Source organism: Ixodes scapularis, unplaced genomic scaffold (genome assembly GCF_016920785.2).
Source record: "Ixodes scapularis isolate PalLabHiFi unplaced genomic scaffold, ASM1692078v2 PGA_scaffold5__190_contigs__length_132052651, whole genome shotgun sequence".
Lineage (NCBI taxonomy): Eukaryota > Metazoa > Arthropoda > Arachnida > Ixodida > Ixodidae > Ixodes > Ixodes scapularis.
In genome coordinates this window covers 83,748-104,998 of record NW_024609880.1, presented here as the reverse complement: position 1 = coordinate 104,998, position 21,251 = coordinate 83,748, and the positions used below count along the sequence as shown (strand labels likewise).

At 47.0% G+C, this 21,251-nt stretch overlaps 1 protein-coding gene across 1 annotated transcript; it reads right to left on the bottom strand.

Moving 5' to 3' along the window:
* Positions 1-6,920: 6,920 nt before the first annotated feature.
* Positions 6,921-7,916, bottom strand: LOC120843533. The gene has a single exon (XM_040214929.1). The coding sequence runs from the start codon at positions 7,914-7,916 to the stop codon at positions 6,921-6,923; it is 996 nt and encodes a 331-aa protein (XP_040070863.1).
* Between the last annotated feature and the right edge of the window lie 13,335 nt (positions 7,917-21,251).

Genomic DNA, 21,251 nt, shown 5'->3' with positions numbered 1-21,251 from the left:
TTTTTTTTTTTTTACCGGAGTACGATGTTTTGATTTTATACTTGAGGCTTCATTAATATACAGAATGGGTGATTACTAACTTCTGAGGAATTAGTAATTATTCCTAGTGAACTTCAAGAATATTACAAAAATGAGGATATCTTTTTAATTAAGTGACGAATGCGAAGCGTGCTAAATTGCCACGTTTCACGCAGAATCCGCTAAGTAAAAAAAAAAAAAAATCGGTGAGCTTGTCTCTGGATTTCCTCGAAGGCCGGTGAGCTTTTCTCCGCATCTGCCGGTTTTGCGGGGAGCTTTTCTCCAGTGAGCTTATCTCTGGTGAGCTTTACACCGGTGAGCTTTTCTCCGGTGAGCTCTTCTCCGCCGCCCCTCAAACCGACTCCTCTTCAAAAATACATGGACATCCCCGCTCATTACCGCCACAAACGACAACAGTTCCCGCCACCGCACCCCCCCCCCCCCCCCCCCTATCCAGAGCCGCAGCGACCACGTTTCGTCGGCTACAAACTAACTCGTATTCCCACGGCACTCTACTGAACGCCATCCCACCCTCTATCCTGCTACCTGCAACTTCTGCTCCCAGCCTGGCACCATGTACCACATAGTCTGGGAGTGTCAGCAAACCCCCTCCCTTCCCCCAACCCTCACGCTACCTACGAGCAGTGGGTGGGCCAGCTGACCAGTTCCGACCTCTCAACTCAGCGTAGCCTGGTGGAGAGGGCCCGGGCAGCCAGCGCGGAAAAGGGCTTCCCACCGGGCGTGCGCCCAGCGATCAGCGCCTGAAGCTCCACTTATTAAAAGTTTATTCCTCCTCCTCCTCCTGGTGTGTTTTTGTACTAATTTTGCATTAGCGTGTCTTCATTATGAGCATGTATATTTTTATTACATACTTATTGTGTTTATGTGGAAGTGCACCGATCTAAAGGCAATCGTGGTTCTTTTGGAGCACTTTAATTAAATATTATAATAATAATTATTATTATATTCTCTGCTTCGCCTCTTGGCTGCCTGCCAGTGACGTCACCCATGGATGGACTTAATGCTTCTTGCAATATGGCGCTTATGCATACCTGTAAATTCAAAGAATAAAACGCGTTAATTACTAATTACGAAGCAACGCAAAATAACCAGCGTCACTTTCAAAAGTATTGGCGACGCTTACGCGTTCCTTATATTATGAGGTAAGATAGGTCGGTAATAGCCATTAAATAAGCTACGCATCCAGAGTGCCGCACTCCCTTTCTTTGGCATTTTGCCGACGATACAGTCGCTCTATTCAACAACATTGTGGTTCGCTGCGGCATCAATGGACAGCGGCAGTCACGTGAGTCACTATCATAATTGCGTTTTTTTAACGCTACCATCTTGGGCCCAGCGATCCTCTACCTGCTGCTGTTTGCTGTTTAATGTGCGCGCAGCTGAAGTCCGTCGCTCAGCACGCGCGTTTTCCGTGTTACGTCGAGATACGAACAACGCGACTTTGATTCGCTGCCACAGCTGCGGCCGCGGCAGCTGGCGCAGGCGACGGCTACAGCTCGGCTTAGCTCAGCTACAGCCACTCCTCCATCTGCGCGCGGACCCCAGATGGCGGCGCCTGACGCGGTTCAGACGCGAAGTTTGAGAGTTTCGGTACTCTGAAAGCGTGGCTTTATTTAGTGAGTCTTGTCAGTAACGCATTCCTTATATTTGTGAGTAACGAGTACGCATTTCGTTAGTTTATTTCGGTAACGCCTACACGAGTGGTGGCTACCGTAGTTATGGGCGTTGACACTTGGTGGTGTCAACGCGTTAGTACCTCGCTTAATGAGAGTGCCTGAGGGGCTGTAACATATCACTGGGAGATGACGGAGCCGGCGTAGTCGGGCGCGCTATGACACCACCATCCACACACTTTCCTGTCATCTTTTTTTCTTTTTTTTTTTTTCGCCTCTTCTAGTATAGTTTGGGGCTGCCTTCCCAATTTAAGGGTTTCAACATCATGAATAATACGCACCAGCTGGCCTGCACGTTGACCATTTGCTCAATTCGTGCCTGGTCTGCTCCGCGAATCGGCCGACGTGACGACATGGGCAACGTCAGTTTCGGGAGCGAGCTCTCTGATCTTTGCACGGCACGACATCGTCGCGAGGCAGGTAAGGTACCTCTATTGGCTCGCACGAGGTGAGAGGCTGGTAGAATTCCTACCTCATGTTGTCTTAGCTGACGACAGGAGAATATTTGACATTGGCTGGGCAAGGCAATTGCCTTCGCAGTTCTATAGTTGACGCCTTCGCAGTTCCAGTTGGCGGCCTGGGCCGTCGTCGGCGTCCAGTCAGTGTGCACCGGCGTCCACAGCAGCGTCATTCCCAGCGGTTTCGTTTCTGGCTCTTTCGGGTGTTGGAATGCGGTGGCTATCAGTTCATCGAACGATGTTTCATCGACAAATCGTTTCATCGGCACGCGATATCTCCTCGATAGATTGTTTCATTGACAAATCGTTTCATCGACAGCTCGGATTAGCCTTTTTTTTTTTTAATAAGCTACATGAGACTGTCGCCGCGAAGCGGCGTGTACGGGTCGTTCAGGGGGGTTAACTTTTTGTAATGAACCACCGCAGAGTATTGCCGCGAAGCGGCGTGAACGCAGGCGGCGGGTGAGAGAGAGAGGTAGGCGTTTAATAAACAATGATGTCAACCAGCGCCTGGTACTGGTTTGCTACATTGTGAAATGAACGGAAGCGAAAATCATAAAGATAGAGGAGATAAAGGTAAACAGAAGAAGATAGAAGAGAAAAAGGTAAACAGAAAAAGATAGAGAGAGAAAACACACAAAACCAAAGTAATAAAAACTTTAAAAAGAAACTAACGAAAATGTTTCACTGGAAATTGTCATCGGCCATTGCTGTTCATCTACTCCCCTACAGTTTCTTCTGTAAGCGAGTAGCTGCTAGAAATTTCAGCAGAGCTTTCGTAGCTTTATACCCATCAGCAGCAGAGATCCATGGACCAAGCAGAGTACGAATGCTTACGTCTTGTTCATTTTGTAGCCTCACGTCTGTCTTCATAAGCTCCCTTTCCCGGCTGTAGTCCTTGCATTCGCACAATACATGTTCCATGTTATAGGTAACTCCGCACGAAGCACAATCAGAAGACTCAGCTCTACCGATTTTGTAAAGGTAGCTGTTGGTGTATGCCACATTCAGTCTCAAGCGATGTAGGACCGTCTCGGCTGCCCTTGGTAGTCCCCGAGGTGCCCGAAATCTAAGTTTGGCATCGATATTGCAAAGATAGGAATAATGATATTGAAGATTTCTCCAAAGGGAAGATGCTATTTCTTGGCCAATATCTCTAATTAAGTTATCTGCATCTGATTTAGAAAACGGGACTGACACAGTAATAGCGCTCTCATGAGCGTTTCGAGCTGCTCTGTCAGCGATAACATTTCCGGTTATACCAGAGTGACCAGGAATCCACTGTATAATAAACTGGTGCCCTTTGCATGAAGCTTCGCGAGTTGCTTCCAGAATATCCTGTGCGAGTTGCAAGTTCGGTCTACATCTCTTCATCGTAGAGAGGGTGTGTAGAGCAGTTTTAGAGTGCACAAAGATAGCCCAAAAATTAGGACTCTCGGCTCCCACGCGAGCAACAGCTGCTCGAATTGCTGCGAGTTCCGACGCTGTTGACGACGTAACGTGGCTCAACCTTGCTTGCATGCATGCGTCCAAAGACGGAATATAGGCTCCCAGGGTCGATGATGCTGACATTGTAGATCCGTCGGTGAAGACATTTCTGAATGAGGCATAAGTTCGGTTTATGTGTTCCAGCACTGTCTGCGTAATCACGGGGGTGGGCATTGTTTTCTTCGAAGTGATTCCCGGAATACGCGTTCTTATTTCTAAGTGAGGGTACCTCCATGGTGGATAGCTTGGAATTACCGCAGCTTTAAAAGAAGTTGGAATGTAATCCTCCAAGAGTGTGATAACTTGTGCAAAGCCGGATGGTGGTCTCTCTGTTACCATATTTGTGAGGTGATGCTTATATGTACGAGATTTGTGACGAAGATGGGCTCTTAAAGTTTCTTGCGTTCTTAAAACGGCTGGTGAAATCGCTTGTGCTTCCGCAAGAGATCCCAAATTAGAAGTTCCTTTAGGAAGCCCTAAACATGTGCGAAGAGCTTGTGCTTGAATACTCTCGAGTTCTTTTAGAAGAGTACGTGAGATGTTATGCATAGCAGGCAGGCTGTAGCGCAGAAGTCCGAGAAATAAGGCATTATAAAGGGCAAGGAGTGCGGAGACAGAGCATTTCCATTTGGTTCCACTGATCATCCTGATTATATTGATGAAAGAGGAGAGCTTCTTCTCAAGGCGTTTTACATGGGGGCTCCAGGTCAGCTGCCTATCGAGAGTGACACCCAGGAAAGTATGTTGCGTGACATATAGAATTTCCTTTCCGTCTATTTCGATTGGGTATTTGCCCGTGTGTTTTTTTTTGTGAATGCCATCGCCGCTGACCTTTCCGGCGATATGTGCATACCTCGGAGGTGTAGGTACCGTGCGGTAATGTTAATGGCTTTTTGTAGTCTTGCTTTGTTGATATACAGAGGTCTACTGCAAGTCCAGAAGCAGATATCATCCGCGTATATAGACACGTGAACGGTTTTTGCGAGAATTTTCAGGATACCTATGAGAGAAATGCTAAAAACCATCGGGCTGAGGACGCCTCCTTGTGGTACTCCCCTAGTAATATGATGAAGACCGGTGTTGCCGTCCTGTGTCGATATGTAGACTTCTCTTTCTTTTAGGTAATTGGCTATCCATTTGTATACAGGTCCTCCAAATCCAATGGCCTTCATATCTTGAAGAATAGGGTTGTGTTCTACGCAATCAAAGGCCGACTTCATGTCCACAAATACAGCTGTTGTTTTTTTATTTACTACCTTCATTTGTTCAATACTAGTTACTAAGTCAATAACGTTGTCAATGCTGCTTCTTCCGCGTCGAAATCCATTCATGGACGAAGGATATAGATCTCTATTTTCTAGATCCCATTCCATACGGGTAAGCAGCATTCGCTCCATTACTTTGCCTATGCAACTTGTTAATGCTATCGGACGGTAAGAGTTAATGTCTAAAGGAGGTTTTCCAGGTTTTAAGATTGGTAGAACCCGAGCAATTTTCTATTACTTCGGTACAGAACCCGTTTCCCACGAGGAGTTAAAAATGTGTAGCATTGCGGTCCTCGCCCCCTCCCCCAAGTGGCAAAAGGCTGAATACCGTACACCATCTGTACCTAGGGATGACCTAACGTTAGACATCTTGAGCGCCATATCAAGTTCCTTTAAGGTAAAACATGCATCAGTAGCCTTGCATACACTTACGGATTCATGTCCCTCCTGCGCACTGACTTTGTCATGGGGCCTTGAAGAGCGGGAAGTGATCTTGATACAGAACTCTTCAGCTACGACTGTTTCTGTTACTTGGCGACTCAGACTGATGGCGCAGAATGGGTAGATTTGCTGTGGCCTTGCACGTAGGCTTCGCATTATTTGCCATGTTTGATCGAGTGGTTTTCTCGGGTCAAGGTTGGAACTAAGTTACCTCCAGCGTCTTTTGGAAAGTTTGTCCAAGTGGCGTTGAACACGCTTTTGCGCTCGCCTAGAAGCCCGAACATCCTCCACATTCTTAGTCTTCCTTGTCCGGCGTTCTGCTCGTCGACGAATGGCCCGAAGACGCTCATATTCACCATCGACTGCACTATGAAGTTTTGTCATGTTGACATTTTTTGTCGCCTGAGAGGTTTAAGAGGTTATAGCCTCTGCAAGACCTTTTGGCTCAGTTACCGCGATACATGCGGATTTCATTTTAGTTTTAAAGAGATCCCAGTCAGTATAGCACATTGTGGTACGTCGCTTCGTGCAGTGCATTCCTCGAATCGTAGTGTATGTAGGAACATGATCGCTACCGTGTGTTTCAATATCTGCAACCCACATTGTTTCCCCAGAGAGGGTTGAAGATGCGAACGAAACATCTAAAGGACTACTCATAGATGCCCCTCTAAAATACGTCGGACTTCCGTCATTGAGTACTACAAGATCATGTTTTAGAGTGAGGTCAAATAATGCGTGTCCTCAAGTGTTATTCTTTTTACTTCCCCATGATGCGTTGTGACTGTTGAAATCGTCCGTCAGAATAGGAGGGGATGGGGTTTGCTGTTGAATAGTATGGAGCCTTTGAACGTCGAAGGGTGCTCGAGGGGGTATGTAGCCAGCAATAACTGTAAAGGAAACTTCTGCTTTTCTAATAGTTGCTGCGATATACTCATTTGTAGGGTGTGGCATGATGTTATGTTGAACAAATGTCAGATCCTTCCGAACGCCGAGTAAAACTCTGCTGAGTTCATTTCCTCCGTGAGAATGATACAGTTCATATCCTGATAACCTGGTGTTGTGAGACACTCGCGATTCTGAAATCGCAATAACAGGAAATTGATATTTAAGCACAAATTGACGAAAGTCAGCTAGTCGGTTTCGAAGACCTCTCGCGTTTTATTGAAGGACGGTGGCTTCACCACGAAGCTTCTCTAACGACACCATAGCTTGATAAGTGGAAGTATTGCATCGATCACAGTTAGTAGTGCTTGGGATAGGGGAGACTCCCATGCACAAAGGATACTACGGATGACATTGACGATTGTTTGAAGCTTGTCCCCAGTAATAGACGGTTGATCTTTGGCTGGTGCCTTGGATTTGTCCTGCCTGGGTTGCCGGTTTTCTTTGACTTCTACATCAGATTTCGAAGCTGAATCGGGGAGTCTGGGAAATTCGTTTTCATTCTTCAACTCCAAGGTGGATACTTGGGCGTCTCTTGGCTTCACATGTGTTCGGATTTGTCTAACGTTTGACAGCTGTGTTGACGAGGAGGGTTGTAGATCTTGAATCCCATCCTATAGAAGTTGGTGAGCTCCCAGGTCTTGTTTCGTTTTTGTACCATCTGTTTTAGAGCGACCTTGGGACACTTTCTCCTTCGATGGCAGTTGGGCCGCTTTTGCTGTTGTGTACCCAACTTTAGCTTCGCTCTTGTACTGATATATTTTCTTTTCCCTTTGGTACACAGGGCACAGATGCGATGTCAAGTCATGTGCTTTACCGCAATTTGTGCAGAGCAGGTCAGCCGCTTCAAACTTCATACGGTCGTGTGCTCCTCCACTGCGAGTGCAGCGCACGTCGTTTGTGCCGGCGGTTTGGACATGTCCAAAACTACCGCATTTCCAGCACTGACGTGGTTTCTCTATGTACGGCTGCAACTTGAACCTTGTGTATCCCACGGTGACATATTCTGGTAGTGTGTCCGTGCTGAAGACGACTTTGACAGACTCAGATTTACCCAGTCGAGACATGGAGATGACGTGTGCAGTTGCACGGACTGCCGATTGTAGCTCGGCTTCGTTAACGTCTACTGGTACCTGGTAGATCACTCCGGCCGCCAATTCCAGTGGAAGTGGTTCATAAGCGACGACAGGAATTCCACCTAATGAGGTGAGTCCAAGAATCGCTTTCGTGGCTTCAGTGTTTCTTGTGTCAATAGCCAGCACGTTGAGACTTCGATTGGACCTAACCAAGATGAACCCATCTGGAGCAGTCATTTCAAGTTTCTCTGTAATCTTCATCGGGTTAATTGTTGCAATCATGCTTAATGGATCTTTGGGCTTGATTATCACCGTCATGGTTTTGACTGTCTTACTGCTGCAGTTGGAGCTAGTAGATGGTTTGCGTCTCTTTCGGCCCAGGACCATTTGATATGGCTCTGAATTAATATCCTGATCATCAGAGATACTTTCGTAGTAGGATATGGTGCTTGAGGAGCTCGACATACCCGTTAAATCCTGTTCCATTTCGGTTGGCGTGGCAACTTGGCCAAAGGGAAGGCCCTCCGCGGCCATGGTCGGTGAGCGATGCGTCAAATTAGAAGATCGTATGGTTTTTTCCCTGGCCCGAGCAGTGAGAAACTTGATTAAAATCAAAATATAGCGAGACGCTCACAATGGCAGTGAAAACTGAACAGACTTCTTCTTTTTTTCAGGCGGCGGGTGGGTTAACGTGCATCCCATTGACACACGCGTGACAAACCGTCCCTAGAGCGTGCAATTCGCTTAACGAGTGTCAATGAAACGTTCGTGTCGACGAAACGTGTGTACATGAAACGCGCTTCAACCAAATGATAGGGAAGCTCGAGCTTCCGTAGCATTCATTTGACGACATCAAATTTCTTATAATCAGGTTCCAACAAGTTTTCCTGCCGAAACTGTTAGGCTGCGTTCTCCCGACATCAATTTTTCAGTGTTTGCAATAAAAACTTCTACTCTGTATAAAAAAAAGAACAACTACGGTGAAAATGTTTTAAATTAGGTGTGTTCCTAGTTCAGCCATGCCTAGTTGTGTTTTAATTTAAGCTAATGATTGAGGCAAATTAGTAACAGCTGATCTGTATGGTCGAATTGTGAAAGGTAAAACCGGCTTTTTAGGCCGCATAAACTCCGGTTTGCAGAAAGCTGCAAATTCGTCAGAATGTGAAGCAAAAAAATTTACGCCTGAATGAGAATGTTTCAGAGCATAAACAAGCATAAAGTGAGGACTGATCTTTAAGGGGTATTCACACGAGGGAGAAATCCCGGGGATTTCTCCCCGGCACGCGCGCATCACGAGATGAAAACGCGAGGCTTTTGCACATCGCAAAGCCTGACGTTTTCGTCGTGGGATGCGCGTGCCAGGGAGGAATCCCCAGGATTTCTCCCTCGTGTGAATACCCCTTTACGAGCAAGCGTCGAACCCGGAGAAAATCGGAACAATCGCGCCTGCTTCGCAACGCCCTGCATAGATGGCGCCACCACTCTGTCAGTGTAGCGTCACCATGTTTTCGATTTGGTTTTGGCGGCAAGACGGAATCGTTCGATACTTTCTGGTGTTTAACTTCAACACTGCTTTTTATTTCAACGAAAAAAAAGAAAACATAAACTGTGATACTTGGCTGCATTTGCTCAGATATACACCAACTCATGTTTGCAAACAAACCCGAGCGCCCCTAGCGGACGCCACCGGCGCCGCGCATGCGCGTTGGACGGTGGGCAAGAAGCCCGCCGTCGCCCATGAACAAGCCATTGAATTGCGTTGTTGTCGGCGTCGGTGAGAGTCCCCGTGCTCTTTTTCGCGCTGGAATTGTTGATTCTACGTCCTCCTACCAATGTCTGACTACTTGAGCGGCTTCAACAAATTTAACGAGGCCAAACTTTGCGTGAATAATGTGACTTGCGGCGATTCATTTCACTTGGACGCCGCAGAATGGGCGCTAAAGCCTGACTTCCACAATGAGATTCTGCTCGCTATTTTCAGTCGCGACGTTGCTCGGGCTGCAAAAGCGCGGACCTTAGCTGAGATGGTGGACGTCTATACTGAAAAGCGCAAGTAGAGTCGGGCATTACAAGTCGGAGATGGCCACTGGTAGCAATGACCAACATCTTCTTGTATCTACTGTTTACACTTAGCCTACTTACCCCAACCAACCTTCAAAAGTGTTTTGAGGCCTGCACTTAGTTCTTCTCGCAATTACCGGGACAACATTTGGTTTACGGGCCGCTGTCGTTTGAACGAGCTGACGACAAAAAGTAGACAAGTTTGAAAGAGCAGACGACAGTTCGAACGCATGCGCCATGGAGTGCGGGCAAGAAGCACCGCGTCCCGCGTCAACAAACCATTCAAATGTCACGTTGTCGGCGTCTGTGTGAGTCTGCATACTCTTTTTCGCGTTGCAATTGGCGATTCTACGTCCTCATGGCAATGTCTTACCACTTTAATCGCCTCAGAGAAATTATCAAGGCTCATTACGCCACCTAAACATCGCGTACATAATTTCATGTGCGGCGATTCATTCGCATGAACGCCGCAGAATGGACGCCAAAACCACGATGAGATTCTTTTAGCTCTTAAGTCACGACGTCGCTCGTGCTGAAAAAGTGTAGAAGGTAGTGGCGATGATCGACGTCGATACTGAAAATCGGAAGCGGGAACAGACGAAGCGTAACAAATCGGTGATCGCCGCAGGTACCATTGATCAACATCTTGTATCTACTGTTTACACCGAGCCTACTTAACTATTTTGAAGCCTGAAATTACTTTTTATTGCATTCACCGGGTCAAAGTTTAGTCTACGGGCCGGTTTTTGTTTGAACGAGCAGACGACAAAAGGCAGACAAGTTTGAAAGAGCTGACGAACGTTCAAACGATCAGGCGGCCGTGTGAATTTGAAGAAGCACTGAACCCCTGGGTGGTCCGGACAACTTGGCGTTTTTTTCTCGTTCATGTTGGAACAAAACAAATACATCTGGCGACCACAAAGTGTTGCACGCACAAGCAATCGTAGTGCGACAGCCTATGGTTTGCCCTTTTCACGGCTGCTATCCACGTTCTCGGACGAACGGAGGGGCAGAAACACATGAAAACTGATCTTCAAACCTTTCCAGACTCTCTTGGTACAGCCCCCGTCGCAGCATTTTGACGAAAAGATAGGTTTTTTGTCTGGTTTCTCCCAAAAAAACACAGGAATGCATGTCTCGCATGGCGACTTCTACCCACCGCCCACACCGGAAGTGCGCCCGACGCGCCACCACCGCGGCGTGACGTAGGAGAGTTGAGTTGGTGTATAACATATCTCCAAATAATTATTCTAGCAGATGTCGTCAGTTTTGCTTGCTCTTCGGGGACCCGGACACCGGCCCTCCCGTTGATCGCTTTTATCTTCCGTCGTAATTTGCCGGACTGTCGTGCCTCATGAGGCAACGAATTCAAAAGCAACGCACGGATATCGTGCTGTGGTACTCATAGGATAGAAGCTTCAGGAAGGCTCGCAGTCATTACTGAAGAGAGCACCATTACAGGCCACCGTCGAAGACAACCATCTGGAAGTGGGTCCTGCGTTTCTGGGAGGTGGGCAGCAGCGCCAACAAGAAGCACGCCTTCGCCCATAGAGTTATTATAATGTACGCTAGAAGTTCAAGTGGCGCTAGTGTGCTGACGCAAATTAAAGCAGGCAGCGACCAGTCGAAAATTGACTTCCGGTAATGCATTTCTATGGAAGAGGGTGAGAGCATTTTCTCCCTGCGCTAGATCATAAGAGCATATTTTCCCAAGAATTCGTACGTGCTAGGTAGCTTGGAACATTTCTCAGTCAGAGAAAAGAAATAATTGGTCAGTTACGGCGTTTTGTCTTTCAAATTCATCGCATTAAAAACAATGCTAAAACGGCTTCGTACGTGTATTTATGTGCACTGTCGGACACTGTTAGCGCGAACACGACGTTGGCGCGTTTCAGTATGAGGAATATACGTGCCGAACGAACAAGGGAGATCTGGAAATTAAAGGAGACGGGAAGAACTACGCAGTGACATTAGATCAGTAACCACCCGTGAATGTACGATCAAAATTAATTGAAGGCCATGTAATATATTCCGATTTTAAATAAGCAAGCACCGCTTAGTTTTTTTTGCTCGTGAGGATGTGCGATTATGTTTGTTCTGCGTTGAAAACACCACCCGCACGCTCGAAATCTTTGAGAAGTGCCAAATAGTAGCTGCCCGGCAGAGGAAACAATACGAAGAGATACCTTTCATAGCCCACGTACTTTATTCTTTATTTGAATGTTGTTTTTTTCCTCTCATGCACGACGGGGTCATTTTCATATAGTGACAGGACTTGCATATTATCAATATATCAGCCTCACCGAGATGCTGGCGAGCCTTGAACACACTCTAGATTCCTTTCGATTGTTGTTTTGCTTTGAATCGTCGCTTGTTTTTTACACACTCGCTGCGGGAAACATGTTTCGGACTGAAGTGTAGCGAAGTTAAACATCGTTCACCGATAAAGAAAAATGCGCTAACTGAAGCAATTACACTTTTAGAATGTTAATCAAGGTACATACAATTCGGTACGACCCAAATAACCAAAGCGTTCCGTGTTAGTTTCCGGCGAAGAGACAGAATGCACGCGCGTTTTCCATGGGAATGCACAGGAGCATCGCAAAAGTAGACCTCTTTGCGTCTGCTTCCATTTGCGTCACGGAAGTCACATGGACTAACGGAAAACAAACAGCGCAAGGACAAGGACAGAGTAGAAGGCGGTAGACACACACAGCGCTGACTTACAACTGAGCTTTATTGGCACTGACAACCTGTATAAATACACAATTTGCCCGGCCCAAAAGCCAAGAAAAAAACACAAGAGGAGGACTACATGTGTTCCTAGAGTCATCTGCAGGCGCCGTTGCTCTCCGATCTGAGTAGAAAAATACACTCCTTTTCCGTCAAGGCAAGTGACGGGGCACTAACACACTCAGAGCCCCATTGTCCAATGGCGCGGGCTTCTATAATCTCACGTGTCAGTTTATCTTTTTGTTTACTGATGACCGTGCATCGTTCAAAAAACGGAGTACATCCACAATCGCGGCAATGCACCCCAAGGTGCCCCGACACAACCTGAGACACATTATATCGATGCTCTCTTAAACGCTCATTAAGACAACGTCCTGTCTGCCCTATATATCTCCGGCCACAGGACAGGGGAATAGAGTAGACAACACCCGCAACGCATGTAACAAACTGGCTTTGGTGTTTCTTGGCGCACACCTGTCTCTCTATTACATGAGAGTTCACTCTTTTGCACATCATAGATAGCTTGTCTGGAGCTTTTAGTAAATGCTTGGAACCACTGGTTATCACGCACGAATTACCAGTAAACGGTTCCATAAGATTTTTAGACCTTAGGCTGCAGTGTCTCCCCACACACACCTGCTGGCTTTATGAACCAAGGAGTAATAAACCCCTCCTGTCGTTTTCGTCTGCCCACTCTAAACTGGTAAAAAGGGGAATCGTCAACATTTGCTTTAAAAACGCCCTTAATATATCATGCTTTCACTTAGTCAAGGATAGCTTTAAGAATCAAGTAGCGAGGCTCACGGCCGCGGGCTACCCGTTGCGCCTCTTAACGGCAGTCGCAGAAACTCTACTAAAGAGAAGACGGATTGAGAATGCTGAACAAGTTAACAGGAAAAACAGGAACATCACAGTAATACCGTACCTACACAAAATATCCCATAATCTGAAAAAAGTGGGACGCCGAGCTGGTGTTCACGTGGTCTTTTCGGCTCCAGACAAGCTATCTATGATGTGCAAAAGAGTGAACTCTCATGTAATAGAGAGACAGGTGTGCGCCAAGAAACACCAAAGCCAGTTTGTTACATGCGTTGCGGGTGTTGTCTACTCTATTCCCCTGTCCTGTGGCCGGAAATATATAGGGCAGACAGGACGTTGTCTTAATGAGCGTTTAAGAGAGCATCGATATAATGTGTCTCAGGTTGTGTCGGGGCACCTTGGGGTGCATTGCCGCGATTGTGGATGTGCTCCGTTTTTTGAACGATGCACGGTCATCAGTAAACAAAAAGATAAACTGACACGTGAGATTATAGAAGCCCGCGCCATTGGACAATGGGGCTCTGAGTGTGTTAGTGCCCCGTCACTTGCCTTGACGGAAAAGAAGTGTATTTTTCTACTCAGATCGGAGAGCAACGGCGCCTGCAGATGACTCTAGGAACACGTGTAGTCGTCCTCTTGTGTTTTTTTCTTGGCTTTTGGGCCGGGCAAATTGTGTATTTATACAGGTTGTCAGTGCCAATAAAGCTCAGTTGTAAGTCAGCGCTGTGTGTGTCTACCGCCTTCTACTCTGTCCTTGTCCTTGCGCTGTTTGTTTTCCGTTAATATGAATGACCAACTAGCCCAATCGTCAACACTACTGAGAGTCACATAGACACTAGCGCCAGTTGAACCTCTAGCGTACATTATAATAAGTCTATGCCTTCGCCAGCAGGGCGAAGAAGGAACAACTCTTCTAGCGGGATCCTGGACGCGTTCCAAGAGGACCCGCGTCTATGAACGGAGAGAGCGAAACATGTGTGCGGTGTCTTCGACTCTACTGTGCGTCTGATTCTCCATCAGAACAACAAGCGAGCCTACAAGATGCACGTCTTCCATGAGCTGAAGCCTTAGGACTATGGGCAACGGCAGAACTTCTGCCTCGATGAGATTCCGAGGATCGTGTCCAACCCCTCCCATCTGGAGTTCCTTCTTTCGTCATCGCAGGAAAACGCTCCAAGTCTCAATGTTAAAAACAACCTCTCCATGTAAAAGGTTTCTTTCTTTTTTCTTTTTTTTATAATTTTCATTAGATTGGCGACGAGATCATTTGGTGGCGCCACCTGCCGGGCGCTCTCCTGTGACGGGGCGGCTAGGATCCAAGCAGACGTCGCGCTATGTAATAGCACAGAATAGATATGTCGGTTCCCATCTATGCCGATTAAAAACGGTGCATTTATTAAAGTAAGGTGTAGGATATTTTCGTGAGTTATCTTTCCAATTAATAAGCACTCCTCGGTGTTGCTTTTTATATCTAAAACACATTAAAATTCTAAAAGAAGTCTGGAGCTCCACATTGCAACTTGCGCGGCGGGCGGCACGGCTGTTCACAGCCCCTCTGAATCTTGCTTTTTCGGATGTGTGAAGGCTTTTGTAACAAAAAGTTTTGAATTCAGCCAAATAAATGACGTGTGTCTTCCTAGCTTTGCGTCGCAAGCTTGTGTTAGCTAAATTAAGCTTGCTGATGCCGACGCTTCTATCCAGGTGTAACTCGACAGTTGCTCGTGAGCAAGTGGCCCTTAGCTCCTCCCGCATCGAATACGTGGCAAAGAAGTTTGTCACACTGCGAGTTCTGCTTAAAAAAACAACAGATATTTTCATAACTTATATTGTCGGTCGTGGCCTGGCAAATTCACGCGATTCATTAATTTGTATATCCAAATTTAGCTGAACATTATATTACAAATTTAATATCGCTCGCTGAGAAGTGCATCACGCATTATGCGCAATTCTTTGGGTCCGCAAAATAAAACATTCAAAAGGTAGTAACTCATAGCAGGTGTAGACCCCATTTTTCGGGGCCCCGAAGTGTCATCGTCTTAGTAGATTCTGCAGACGTCGATCACAAAGGACCTCGAATGTTTCATGTCGGCCGGGTGAATAAGCAGGCATTTGTTGAAAGGGCTCCCGAAGCCCGCCACCGGTTCTTCCTGCCAGTTTTTGATGAAATCTTTACTTACTGGTTTACAAAATTCCAAAAGGAATCAACTTGGAATTAATAAGGAACCTGCATTCAGAAAAGACATTGGAACCAAGATGATACATTCGGGGTCCTAAAGCGATCGACGAAAGTAGTGGCGGCAAAGGCTGCTAGCTATAGGTCCCACTAATTATTCCCATCAGAGCTCGGCGTTCGTCTCTTCCTCGTCCTTACTTTCTCACCGCATAGGAGGCTGGATGGCGCATAGCTGCTTTATCGAGCCTGGCGCAAGTGAGGCCACCGGAATTTCGATGCTTGTTCAGGGAGTCGGGTCTCTGCTGGGCTTCCCAGAGCATTCAGTCAATATTTTGGTCTATGCTTTCTTGTGTCTTTGAGTGGTTTTGAATATTCCTATTTTTAATTAAACCCTGACAATAAGGCATCTGAATGGGGGATAAATGCGAACTTGATCAACTAGAATCTCAAAATTTTCACATGAAATGGCTTCCCGGGAGACTTCTCGGGTTTGTATGCGGTGTTACTGTGCAACAAGCAGGCTTCGTTCTTGTGGCTTCATACCTGTTTGCTCAATGTGCCATCCAGCCCCCTTGCGGAGATCAGTGTTCAGCCCTTATATGTTCGTCGATTCCGAAAGCGAGCAAAGCACGCGCCGTGCGTACAAGCGCTAAAAACGGCACCACGGCTAGAAGGTCTTTTCTACCTAGGACTAGAGCAGCTTCGCTCTGGCAGCTTCGCTACTATGGCAGCGAAGCTGCCAGAGTAGCGACACGACGCAAAATTGTCTAGATGCACGACATCAGAAGCACCGATAGTGATCTCCATTTTGGGCCTGGGAGGTTGCCATGGTAACTGTGCTGCTAGCGACGCCGGGCGGCAATTTTTTTGCTAGTTGATATCTCCATTCGTCCATTGAAAAGTGGTAAAAGACGCTCGGCATGGCGGTACGCCACGGGCCTCAGAAAGAAAGGTGTTCGTTTCTTTCTTGAAATGGGACGGATTAAAGTGGGTTGTGTGTATGTTTATACAGCCTAGAACTTGGTCTGCCTCACAGGGGCGACGAGTCTCCCAGTTGTAGATGAGAAACTTAGCCAGTGCGGTACAACCGCTAGCCTGGGGTCTTTAACGTGCACCACGCAGTAGTGATACACGACCGCACGCCGGTACGATGCTCATCCAGATCGAAACGGGCAGGGGTGGGGCTCGAACCCAGGATCCCTGGGTTTTGCAGCCCGGAGACTGTCGGGCGACGAGAGCTGCTAAGTATCGTAGGTGATCGTATAGGTGCACGGGCAAGGCGAGTGGTTTTCCGCGCCGCCGGGATGGCGGCCGCTTGGTGGGATGTACGTACCGTCCTTGTACTTTCGGACTTTGCTCCTATAAAACAAAATCCGAAAACGCCGGCCACGACAGGACGATTGCCTCGGGACATGACTGCTGCTCGACTGCCCCATAGTAAGCGAATGTATGCTTAGCATCATGCTTCGTCAAGACCCAATCTTTCATTCAGGAGGACATTACCTCACTGACTGGCGAGGAGCAACGTCGACGACGGTCTCACCCTCGTTTGGGCGATAAAGAGTCGACAAGGTTAAACCAAGAAGGACAGCATGGTGGTTTCCAGAGGATTGTTAACGCCATCAAAAGGAACGGACGCCGGATACAAGGTGTTATTGCCGACAGGCCTAGGGGTCGTCCGGAAGTTTACCGGCATGCAAGATGCCAATATTTGTATCTGGTGTGGCTCAAGTATCCGTGTTAAAGGGACCATGAAATGATTTTTTTAACTTCTTCGTTCTTAGCTGTACAGAACTGAAAAGCGAACTGAGAAATCACGCGGTCGTGACGTGCTAGGGCACCCGTGCGATGATCCCAAGCTTCCACCGTGCTTTTTAAGCACACCATAGAACTTGGCATTCGCAAGTGATGATAAGTTTCGTCAGTGCACTCATTGGCCACGAACGCGAATTAAAATATTCGTCGACGAATTGATCGCATACGTCCGAGTTTGTGTTGATGCATTGTTATATAACAGGTCATTTCATATACGTCATTTGCGCAAACGCCAGCTTGTCACTTGAAAAAATAAACCAAAAAAACACTACGATAAAATGCAATCCATTGAAACGAAAGCACGTTATATCAATGTCTTCAGAACTGCCAATTTGTAAAATCGACGATTAGAACAAAAGGTTAAAGATCGCAGGTGCTTCCTCGCTAAACGTTTTTGTGATTATGCGGTTATTTGGGGCTGAAACAACTTCCCGAAGGCCCAACTTGGGACTCATACATTTAGCATCGGTTCTCAGACACTCCAACGTTGAAACAAAGCCAAGAGTATGCGAAAATTGCACGCTAAAAGCTTTATCGATTCTCGAACACATCCGGGAATCCGAGCTCCACTACGGCGATATATGACTTAATTTGTCTCACAGGTGCTAATATTCAGAGCGATCTTGCACAGAAAAGGTATAAAGACTCATTTTTTCATATCTTCACGTTATACCTGCATCAGAGAGCACGAAGTCCGAAATCGTCAGCAAGCAGCTGCACATCACGACTCCGCACACCGAACAAACTCGCATCTACTAGCTCTGGGCGCTGCCATCTTACCAGTGACATCATGGCTCTTGCGAGGTCACGTGACGAATAGTCACTCGGTTGCTATGGGCACGGTGCCAGCTCGGCTCGTCGCTATGGTACCGCGTGTGACCAATCGCGGTGAGAGGCGGCACAGGGAAAAGCGTGGCGCTACTCTAGCAGCTACGCTGCCACATAGAGTGGCTCTACCTAGGACCTGCTACAACCGTGGCTCGTGCATAATCTGGCGCTACTCATTAGAAGCCAAGCACCATTAGCAAACAGGTTTTTCACAAAGTGCGTTCAAATGGCGTTCAAATGATTTGAACGGGGCATCCTTGAAGGCAGTCGGAAATCGAGTAATATATTTTACTAGCTCGTGCACCACACCGGCCATTCGCCCCTGCCGGAAGCGGCGGATGCCCAACGTTATTAGAACCAACTCGGTTCTGGAACTCCGCTCCGGAGGGGGTTCCTTTGCGTGGCGCCTGTTAGAGGGCGCGCGCTCCGCATTAATACTCGCTATCATCATCATTGACGGCGCGCTTGTGGCCGTTGCATCTGGCCTATTGAGCTTACGGATGTTCGTGGCGTTTTTTCTGACAGTAGCAGACGACTTTTAAATTGTTTCTGCTGCAGTTGGTAGACACATACGAGAAATTCCAATACTTGTTTTAAGCAATAAAACATTGCATCTGTGTTCCTGTTGATTCTGAACCACATTCCAAGTGTCGTCCGCTGTCGGCGCAAAATAATGATCGCGCGCGCGCGAACGTTCTTTCGTTCGTCTGCAACCGCCGCGACGGGAACGTCCGCGCGCATTTCACGCCTCGGAAAAACAATACAAAGAAGCTTATAGCAGGGCATGAGAATTCACACATTGTTCAAAACTTGTGAAGCGACAATCTGTGAGTCTACAATCTTATCAGAATATGCCGGTGGCGTGGTCCGCACCGGAGTGTCGATATCGTAAACGGTCGGTGCCAGGTACTCAGACGCCACATTTATTCAACGTTCCTTGAAACGAGAAACGACGCGTCTTAATTCCTTGGCAAGATCTATGGGACAAGGACGTCCTCTGTGATTTGTGCTTCAGGAAAACGTAAATTCTAAATAAATTCTAAAGTACTTTGAGCACGATATTCGTGGAGCAGTCGTCGTAGCACCACGGGGTAAGTGGAGTCTGAAACTCGACGACGTCCCCAAGCGTTATTGCAACCTTCCCGGAATATTTGCCGCGTTCTGAAAGGAAGCCTGAAAGTAGGCGGTCACCTGTGACACCTCTGTGCGAAGATGTCCTGGATGTCCGACCAGCAATGGCATTGCCCTGTTAAGACTGCATATCTACTACTACGGTAGAAACTCGCTTTGATTGCAGTCACCGGATTGTAGAGGCGCCGACGAATTCTAGTTGTTTGAAACGCTTCACGCTGTCAGCACAGCTAAGCCAGCGGCATTTTACAATAATGCAAAGCGTATGCCAAAACAGTCGTAGCGCTTATCATTATCATTCTAAGGACGTGTGTATGTCAATCTGTCTTATTTCCTTTTGTATACCGGGTAGCAATGTTTAAAGTGTTAATTTTAGGGTAGCATCACACAAGCCTTGTTTTGGCTTTGATGCGCCCGTCACGCAAACAGTGTTGTGCTCCATACAATAAATGTATTATTATTATTATTATTATTATTCTCAAATTATATTTTTACTGGCGAAATGGCAAAAATTAACCAAAAACCATGCTGAACCTCGAGAGGAGTCGGGACTCGCAAGCAGCCGCGGAGCAGTAGCAGACGAAAACGCGTGGAATAATGCGCCGGCAGCGCCACCTAGCTGGAACAAAAAAGGACACGGTTTCGTACCCCCTCCAATGTACAGCGTCTATCGAAAGCTCCATAACTGAGTTGATCCAGTAACGGTGGCGGACGCCGGGCTAGTAGCAAGACTCCGTTTCACTTTCAGTATGAGCCTAGCAGAAGCTACAAGAGCGAGCTCCGGGCTTTCAGCGTCCCTGCCAGGCACGCGCGCTCGTGTAGTGTAAGCACAGTTCAGGGCCATACGCTCGTGCTTGTAGCATCGGCTGCATCTCGACTTAAAGGGCTACTCCACCGATTTTTTCATTGTCTCCGATTTGCTTGAAATTTTGCTAAACTAACCAACAAACATCGCGAAAATAGTATCCCAAATATTAGGTCAAAATATTGTTTTTTCGCGAAGTTATTGAATTTACAGTTTTGGTCCTCACCGTGTTTTTCAAGCTCGAAGTCTCTACTGGCAACAATGAAAAAGTGACGTCAGTGGAAGGCAGGGGTTCACTCTTTGGGCTGTAGATTTCGTTTTAAACTGATTCGAAGCAGTTTCATGGTGTCAAATGAATGCTTGGGAAGCTCGCTGCAGTACCCGCGCTCCAGCACGGAACAAATGATTGGCATATTCTATTTTTTGGCTGCTTGCTCGACTGGCAAGCCTGCCTGCCACTGACGTCACGGCCCTGAAAAGCGCGCGTATATTTGAATGTTGGTTTTTGCATCATTTTCATTTGCCGATTTCGCAATAACTATTATGAATTTCGCGATTCTAAATAGCATACCGGAGAAAGTAAAGGCCGGGGAGTCAGAAAATATAGTTAGTTGATGTAGCTCAAAAAATCGGTGGAGTACCCCTTTAAGCTGACACGAAGTATAGTAGGCGAAGAAAAACTGGATCGCCTAGATTAGTGCCACTAAATAAGCTGCGCTTCAGAGTAACGACACTTGGCCATATCGTGTTTTAAAATCATGGTTGCCAGTTATCTGAAGCTTTATCTGAAATCACAGGAAACGATTTTCCGTCCTCCACGAGTGTTTAAACAGTACGCGACAGAGCAAAGCAATATCAGATGACCTTCCTAACACCGAATATAATGCTGAGGAAGTCGCACTTTTGAATCATGACGATGGGCAGTTGCGTCTGCTCTACACAAGCACCAAAATGGGGGCACCGACAACAATTTCGGGGAACGGAGTGCCGATACTCTAAGCGCAGCTCATGTAGTGGCTCTAACCTAGATAGGTGGCGAACAGCCCGTGGCCCGAGCCAATCTTGTGTGTCCGAGCTGCATTTCCGGCTGGGAACAACTGGTTTGTTCCGGAAATCGTCTGCACCGCCTTTGAAGAAGAGGCTGCAAAAAAGGGCGATGCAGCAATTTTTGTTCCTTCAGTAAATACCACTTACAATTATTTCTTCAATTTCATGACCTATAAAATACCCATCAGTAGTTTTTCCTCCATATGCAATGACACTTGCCCAAAGAAAATCGGGAAAAAGTAACAGCGTTCACCCCAATCACACTGCGACCCCGATCAACTCGCAGTCAGAACGAACGTCCACGTGATGTGCGTGGCCGTTTGTTGCAATGTTTGTCATAGCCACGCGCTGTAATTGACAAAGCACTGGGCGCGCGCCGAGGAAGATAATAATAACTTTATTCACCACATCACATCAGACGGGAGCTGGAGAAAAAAGCTGACAAGGCAGCTTGACT

What these genes read in the sequence shown, in the direction of transcription:
- LOC120843533 (XM_040214929.1), bottom strand. Translation starts at nt 7,916, where the DNA reads ATGGCCGCGGAGGGCCTTCCCTTTGGCCAAGTTGCCACGCCAACCGAA.